The sequence below is a fragment of the Eschrichtius robustus genome, chromosome X, assembly GCF_028021215.1.
Source record: "Eschrichtius robustus isolate mEscRob2 chromosome X, mEscRob2.pri, whole genome shotgun sequence".
NCBI lineage: Eukaryota > Metazoa > Chordata > Mammalia > Artiodactyla > Eschrichtiidae > Eschrichtius > Eschrichtius robustus.
This window is the reverse complement of record NC_090845.1, coordinates 12,643,766-12,652,606: the sequence shown is the minus strand read 5'-3', so window position 1 is coordinate 12,652,606 and position 8,841 is coordinate 12,643,766. Positions and strand designations below refer to the sequence as shown.

The 8,841-nt window shown below is 38.9% G+C and overlaps 1 protein-coding gene across 2 annotated transcripts in view; it reads right to left on the bottom strand.

Annotated features, from left to right (window-relative positions):
* Positions 1-720: 720 nt before the first annotated feature.
* Positions 721-8,841, bottom strand: part of MOSPD2 (motile sperm domain containing 2) — a 62,357-nt gene continuing 54,236 nt past the window's right edge. The window contains exons 14-15 of one of the 2 annotated variants that reach the window (XM_068533769.1): positions 3,723-3,825; positions 721-3,119 (exon numbers count right to left, since the gene is read on the bottom strand). In XM_068533769.1, the coding sequence (XP_068389870.1) occupies positions 2,982-3,119; positions 3,723-3,825 (241 nt within the window). In that variant the 3' untranslated portion in view covers positions 721-2,981. The remainder of the gene's footprint in view (positions 3,120-3,722; positions 3,826-8,841) is intronic. The other variant, XM_068533770.1, reaches the window with a different exon arrangement.

Here is an 8,841-nt window from a genome sequence, read left to right as displayed (position 1 = left end):
TCATTCTATTTTATGGAGCTGCACGTGGGAGTTGTGTCTTCCAGTGGCGAGGGGGGAACCACACCAACGATCCCCAGGGCCTTTGCCATCACTATCCGGGGCCGCCCCTCCTGAACCACACCCACGTCCCGTGCGCCGGTGCCTTCTCACCGGGACCACCTACCATGCGCCCGGCAGCCAGGTAGGACTTCTTGTCAGCCTGCTTCCTGCAGGTTCCTGTCAGCAGGCAGGTGTATAGGTACTAGGATTGGGGGATGTGGGGCAATTCTGACACGTGTGGCCACTCTAGTGATAGGTTCTGTGATGGAGCCCCCAGCTGTGACAGTGAGGCCAATGCTAAGTCGGGAAAATGGAGAGCTCCCCTGAAGAGCAGCCAGACCCTGACCCAGGGGCGAGGAGAAACGGGACACACAAAGGACGGGTTCACCTGAGGACACAATTGTGTCTTTGGAAGTTTGTGGTGCCGTCCTTATAAAAAGGTAAGTAGGTCCAGAAGAAATTAATGTGATCTTTGAAAGGTCAGAGTGAACCTGAGCACTGATTTTTAAGATGCTTTATCAATTAGAGACCAGAGGTTTTTCCTGATGATATTTATTGCATAAATGTAATTATTTTTCTAAAACATATTAAAATAGAAAACATGTTCTTTTGATCAATTTATACAAAGAAAATACCAATATAGTAATAAAAATACTGAAAATATATGAAAAGCACCAGAATATTAGAGAAATTACACCGGCAACAATTCTAGGAATATATTTTTTTTTTTTGCAATTGTACAATAAAGTGCTATTAAATCCAGTCAAAATTAGTGGCAAGATATAAAAACAGTTATGGTATATTATGAAATTTGAGGCTAGGTTTACCAGCAATTGTATTTTTAGGCTACTTGCCTCTAGTGATATTTCATTAATGTTTTCATGGAAACTCTATGAATTTCCATTCCAAGTGAAAATAATTTAAATCTGAACGTTGGTCCTTGGTAATTTGGTCATGAACAGGTAATGACATATTAAAAAATAAAATTATTAGTTATAGCGTACTCAAAATAATCATACAAATGTGGTTAAATAAAATCAAATGAAGACAATAAAATCAAATGTAAATGTATGTGATCAGTTAAGACAAGTACAAAAGTTTAGATGCCTTTGATTTTATGGTTAATTTTCAGTAAATTTTGCTTAGTCACATTTAATAGACACACAAATGTTAACAAGAAACGTTATTAAATTCAACTGGCCAGACATCAGGGAAAAACATTTTAGTGAGTCAATGTAATTTTCATGTGAAACATTAAAGGGACACCGTTAGGACAATACATTTCCAATTTTGACTATTTCCTCGCTTATTTGCTGAAGAACAAAACACATACACAGATACTTTGGGATTAGATTATAACAAAGCCAGGAATCTAACATATAAGGGGAAACCGCTGTGCACACACACAGGGAGATACTATGGACAGTACTTAGGGTGGGCTGCAGTCACTTTCACGTCTGGAGGTGGCAAACTGAAACAGAAAAACCCAAATTAAGACAAAGTATCAGACCAGTGTCCATTTAAGGTTTTATTTCCTAGGGCAATTTTGAACTCTATTTTTTCATTCTTCATAATGCCATTTTGGATCACGTTCTCAAGATGAAAGCCGCCAACACTACAACCTCAGAATAAAACATCCTCCAAACATGGCTCAATCAAAACTCAAAATTTATTTTACAGGCAGACTATTTTTTTCCTTCATATAAAGTAGATTTATATGTGAACCAACATGGACCGAAACTGGTTATGTTAAATGAGAAAACAAACTACTTTCATTAGGCTCTGCTCCTGCGAGGTGTATCATGTTACGAATTGAGGAACCGTCCTCAGTATTGCTGTGACAAAGGCAGAATATATCAAGTGAGTCAATTAACCCTGGTCTGAAGTTTTTACAGTATTTTTCACTCTGAAACGGAGAAGTGACACTTTCGATTTTTTTTTTTTTCACCCTTACCGATACGCCAGTCTTTCGTCAAGTTCCCTTCTCGTGGCTGATTTTAGCAAGGAATTGAAACGTAAATGAATTATACTGCTATGCATCTCAAAAACTAACTTACTTTTCAAAAAAATTTTATCTAACTCCTTTCATTTAGAAAGGAGGGTGAAGGTGGTCCAATGGAGGATCAGGCCTTTAGAATAAGTGAAGCAAAAGGGTCTGAGTCCAGCCAGAGAGAGCAACGTGAAACTGCGTAAAAAAAGACTGGAGAGGTTCTTCTTCTGGACGTTACTGACTGACAGAATTTAGAGAAAATCCAACCAGACTTAGTTCCCCAAATCCTAGCTAAACGAGAGAGAGTGTGAGTGTTCATTAAAAAGTCTGAGATTAATAAAGGGCAGGCAGGCCGTTAAGGAAGACGGATAAGAAACAAAGGCTAAAGGTGGTTTGGCATTAAGTAGTTGTACATTCCAAAAGAACATCGACTAGCATCTGTTAGTAGTTCTCAAAATTACAAAGTCATGGTTACAGAAATTACTCTGTATGTTTTTTCAATATACATGTTCTTCTATATACATAGTATAGAAAAGCTAGTAAGTTGGCTCAGCTATAATAATTCTGTCAAAAAAAAAAAAAGCAGATGACAGTTTTTGGCTGCAACAAAGCATGTTACTTTTCCGTTCAGCTAACATATATACATGATAAAACAAGCTTTAAAAGTACTAAATCAAAAGGGAAAAATAAATTATCTCTATTAAGTCACACAACAGATATGCCTTTACTTACTTGACTAACTACCTATAGTCTCTTATAATCAATACCTTCAGCGTTTCCTTATTCTAGCAGTTTATTTTCAAGACATGTTTCAGCTCGCCCCCTAAATGCCGTACATTTCCTCGGAGGAAGCACAGATGTGCGACACTTTCAGCACGGTGGAGAAGTTCTGGGTGTTACTTTTTCCAACTAATGAACGGAAAAACCATGTTTCCTACCGAGCACCGCTTCTTTAACTGTACAACAAATAGAAGAAAGAGATGACAAAAGCAAGCGAGAGCACTGTTAAGGAAAGCAGCCATTGCTGGAACCAGATACAACGCTGAACTTGGTCTTCAAGCTTCCTATTGCTTTCTAGTAAACGATTGAGCTAAAGAGGGGAAAAAAGGACGAAAGGTTTGTATCAATAAAACAGTACAATAATCATGTGCACGACAAACAGGAATATTAGAAATCCCACAAACATTTACGGGATAGAGTCCATCTACTCTGAAAGGCTGGGAGCTGGAAATGCAATGCAGAATTAGATTGGGTTGGTGAACGGATGTGTATCTGTTTATTCTCATTTTGAAAAGGTCTAATTCTCTAGTTGAGAAAGGAACAAAGCAATCATTTCCTGGAGGTACTGAAACCAGCTATTCAGAAAGAGAGCCCCTCCACCTTTTTCAAATTTAAATGCACTACATGGTACCTCTTCCATGAGATCAAGTTCTTCCATACCCCCCAAAGCACCATGTGCTTTGCTATAAGGTCCCTAGCCCAAATTGAAATAGCCAGAGCTTTCAGAAAGTTAGTTAGAAGATCTCCAAAAGTAACTCACCACTTACCATTTCTGATCTGGCTTCCCTTCACAAAGAAGAGAGCATTTCTGTCGTGTCTACGCCAAAGGTTTTCTTTATGTCAGTGGGGAAAAAATGGATTTCTAATATTGATTAACATTAAAGACTTTTAGTTAGGAAGAAAGAACACTTACTTGTAGATAGAGATCCTCAGTGGTTTTCTCTGACATGTTAAAGGCATGGTCTTTTAATGTAAGAGTGGTTGGCTTACTGCTCTCAACAATATGGCATCTTAACCTATGAAAGTACAAAGGAAACATAACTTCTTAAAGTTTTTAATGAATTTTTGGATAGTAAAATGTAAAATGAAAAAAGTTAAACACAGAAGTGTATGTAACAGAGGTGAAAGTACTCATTCCTCTCCCCAGATATACCTAAGGGAGCAGCTAGCTAGCTCAGTGTGTGTGTATCTTTGAAGGGGAGCAGAATTTACCACCCCAAAACGTGCCTCTGTGGCACAAGGTTTATCTTGAGCTGGTTATTTTTTAAGAAAAAGCAGACAAAAGTGGAAAGCTTTTTCACTTTTCAGTAAAAGCTCTGAAAAGTGAATAGAAGTTACCTTTTTGTGAGACACGTACAGTTACAAGGGAAATCTCCATTTGTAAGGGTGTCTCCCTCTCTGCCAGGTAGAGGAGGATGACTTTGTATCTCTAGAAACTCTTTATCAATGGAGAAGGCAGAGACTTAAATCCGCAGGACAACCTTAGCCGTGTATGTTGTGCTTTTCCTGCCATCCTCCCAGAACTGGCTCCCTCACCCCCAACATCATCTTTTCTCTTTAGCTGGAGGTGGTACTTAAGGTGGTGTCATGGGCCATTGCAGGAAGTTTTACTGTTTTCCTGGGTATCTCAAGTATACAGGAGGTATACATGCTATTAAACTTCTGTTTTTTTCCTGTTTTCTTCTGTTCATCTGTCTATGATTACGGGGGGATGGGGGGAATCTTAGCCAAGAAAAATAAAGGGAAAATTATTTTTCCTCTCCTACAGTTTGGCAACCTACCATGGGAGCTGCTGAGATACCATACTCACTTGGGAGCCTGCAGATGGGATTCTGGAAAACTGGCAGAAGCCCGAGAAGGGTAAGAATTCTTACCAAAGTCAGCTCTCCTGGATCTCAGTCTGGTGCAGTTGAGAGAGGAAGGTAAAAATTTCACCTTGTCCCTTCTTTTCCAAATTGAGATTAGCAGGAGAAAATATTTGTGTCAGCTAGTTCCTTAGGTATTGTGACTTTGGTAGAGATTTTTGTTATGAGTATTTTTGTCTTCTACTGGTCCTCTTTCCTCCCAGAGATGGTCATTGTTTTCTTTTATCTCTGTCTTTTGTGTTGTCATAAGGAGAACCACAGGACAGATGAGATTTTCCTCTTGTTTTATTCTGTCTTGAGAGCTTGGCTTTATGACCAGTGAGAATATTCTCTCTGGTCTCTGCCAGCTGGATGATGCATGTGTCTGCATGCATCTGGCGACCACCTGAATAGGCTGGGGATCCGAGACACTAACTGATAAGCAGCATTCTCCGATGGTACCGGCTCTCGTGGGCGTCTGTCATAAGGACCCCTTGTCTCAACCTTCTTGTCTTATTTAGGGCTGGAAAAGTCCTATTCCAGTAGCGCTTACCCAGTGTCGCAGGTTTGTAACTGAAGGCATATCACATTCTTATGGGAAACTGGAGACACTTTTCACGACCCCATTCTTACCACCTGTGACAATGAAGGTCTTTGCTTTCTTAGGCTAACTGTGGGAGTGAGCTTTCTGAATCTTGTGAGGGCTGCATCTCTTGCACCCCCTTTCGGGATGCCTCTTGCATCCATGGTTAAGCCAGAAAAAGGCTTATAGGTTTGAGTTGCTATTGAGATTAATATAAGATCCTACTGCTCATCATTGGCCAAATGATGGATCTTTTGAATTGGAAAAACTTCTGTGTTCAAACATTTTTTAGAGAGCTCTCAGCCTAAACAACTGTCTTCTTGGTATCTATGGAAAGACCAACTTGAAAGGAGGACATGAAGGAGTATGGTGGCCAGCCTTAGGGACGTCCTTAGTAAGATGAAATTACAAAGCTCTTTTTACCTCCACTTTCAGAAGATATCTACCAAATTTAGAGAAGAGTTAAAAAGATCAGTGGCCATTCAGTTCCCCACTCACAGGGACCTTGATTGGCTGCTAAGGGGTGTTCTTCACACCCATGATTATACTGTAGTTGTCAGCCAAGCCCGATGGCCCCCTAGGGAAAACAGGCACACTCACACGGGCAGCATGACCAGAATTCCTCCCAAATTATCAGGAAATGGATCAGCTGAAGGCCAGTATTCAGGGGCTGACAGAAGCAATAGTAGGGTCTTTTTCCCCTAAGGTGAATTGGTCCAAGGTTGAATTGTGCACTCAGAAAAAGGAGAGCATTCAAAGGCCTTTGTTGAACGCTTTATACAGACTTTGTAAAGGCATGCTGCATTAAGCCCTGAAACTCCAGAACATAGAAATCATTTGATTTCCATCTTAATTGGAAATCTCCCTGATATAAAGCAAATTGAAGAAAATGTAGTTGGATGGGCAGGTCAGTCCCTTGATGTCATTCAGGCTGCAGTCCAATTTTTTGAGGAATTAAAAGCAACTGTCTTTGTCTTGCAAATCTTCACAAAACCAGAAATTCAGCTCTAGAAGCAATTCAAAGTTCACCTATTCTAACCATTCCAAAACCTGCCCTATTTATCTCAAGATACTTGTAGGTATTATAAAAGACCAGGTCACTGGAAACAGAACTGTTCTGTACTTAGAAAAGTAAGAAAAAATTTAAATGGTAATTAATTACTCTAAACCTCTGATAATAGGTAAAGTACCCCCAAAACTCCAGGAAAAAAACTTACTTTCTCTGTCCCTTTGAGATATAAATTTTCTACCCCACCTTCTCTAGGACCTGATAGCCAGCTCTTAGAAATGCAAACTTTAGGAAAATGAAGCTCATCAGAAGTTAAAAAAAAAAGGAGCTATTTTGAAATTGGGCAAATGAGAAAAGCAAAACAAAAACCCCCCCACACAAATATCAGTTTAAAAAGAAAAAAAGCTTTAGCACTCTAAGTAGGTAAACTTATTCCAACTGCCAGAAACACAGTTCAGATCGAACTGTTCTTTCATAAGCTAGTGAGTTTTGTCATTGTACCTAATTCATGGCTAAAATTTTGGAACCAGAGCTATAAGGTCTCTGGTTTGCATCTGTATGTTTACATGTGTTTATATATGTATGTTATAAATGTTTGATATTTTTCTACCTCTGAATGGTACCGCCAAGATTAATTCATAAAAACTATTCAACTGGCTTAAAGAAAAATAAGTGCTTTTCAAATTAAATATTCCTAAAACTCTCAGAAATGTAGAAACTAACCCCCAATTTTTTTCTTCAAGTTCACATGATCTGGGATAATCTTTCTTTGGTAAATAAAAGCTGGGTTAAATCAAGACAGTATGGTACTGGCACAAAAACAGAAATATGGATCAATGGAACAGGATAGAAAGCCCAGAAATAAACCCATGCACATATGGTCACCTTGTCTTTGATAAAGGAGGCAAGCATATACAGTGGAGAAAAGACAGCCTCTTCAGTAAGTGGTGCTGGGAAAACTGGACAGCTACATGTAAAAGAATGAAATTAGAACGCTTCCTAACACTGTGTACAAAAATAAACTCAAAATGGATTAAAGACCTAAATGTAAGGCCAGACACTATCAAACTCTTAGAGGAAAACATAGGCAGAACACTCTTTGACATAAATCACAGCAAGATCCTTTTTGACCCACCTCCTAGAGAAATGGAAATAAAAACAAAAATAAACAAATGGGCCCTAATGAAACGTAAAAGCTTTTGCACAGCAAAGGAAACCATAAACAAGACGGAAAGACAACCCTCAGAATGGGAGAAAATATTTGCAAACGAAGCAACGGACAAAGGATTTATCTCCAAAATATACAAGCAGCTCATGCAGCTCAATATCAAAAAAAAAAAAACAAACAACCCAATCCAAAAATGGGCAGAAGACCTAAATAGACATTTCTCCAAAGAAGATATACAGATTGCCAACAAACACATGAAAGGATGCTCAACATCACTAATCATTAGAGAAATGCAAATCAAAACTACCATGAGGCATCACCTCACACCAGTTAGAATGGGCATCATCAGAAAATCTACAAACAACAAATGCTGGAGAGGGTGTGGAGAAAAGGGAACCCTCTTGCACCGTTGGTGGGAATGTAAATTGATACAGCCACTATGGAGAACAGTATGGGGGTTCCTTAAAAAACTAAAAATAGAACTACCATATGACTCAGCAGTCCCACTACTGGGCATAGACCCTGAGAAAAACCATAATTCAAAAAGAGTCAAGTACCACAATGTTCATTGCAGCACTATTTACAATAGCCAGGACATGGAAGCAACCTAAGTGTCCATCGACAGATGAATGGATAGAGAAGATGTGGCACATACATACAATGGAACATTCTTCAGCCATAAAAAGAAACGAAATGGAGTTATTTGTAGTGAGGTGGATGGACCTAGAGTCTGTCATACAGAGTGAAGTAAGTCAGAAAGAGAAAAACAAATACCGTATGCTAACACATATATATGGAATCTAAAAAAAAAAAAACAAAAAACGGTTCTCATGAACCTCGGAGCAGGACAGGAATAAAGACACAGACGTAGAGAATGGACTTGAGGACACAGGGAGGGGGAAGGGTAAGCTGGGATGAAGTGAGAGTGGCATGGACATATATACGCTACCAAATGTAAAATCGATAGCTAGTGGGAAGCTGCCTCAAAGCACAGGGAGATCAGCTCGGTGCTTTGTGACCACCTAGACGGGTGGGATAGGGAGGGTGGGAGGGAGGGAGACACAAGAGGGAAGAGATATGGGGATATATGTATATGTATAGCTGATTGGCTTTGTTATACAGCAGAAACTAACACACCATTGTAAAGCAATTACACTCCAATAAAGATGTTAAAAAAATACGATACAAGGATGTAATGTATAGCACAGAGAATACAACCATTATTTTATAATAACTTTAAATGGAGTATAATCTATAAAAATATCAAATCACTATGTTGAATACCTGAAACTAATATAATGTAAATCAATTATACTTCAATAGAAAACAAACAAACTGGGTTAATTGGTTGGTTTAATTAGACAGGCAGGTCTTCAGAGTTAGCAACATTAGATATAATAGAGACATGCAACCTTTATTCTACCTGGG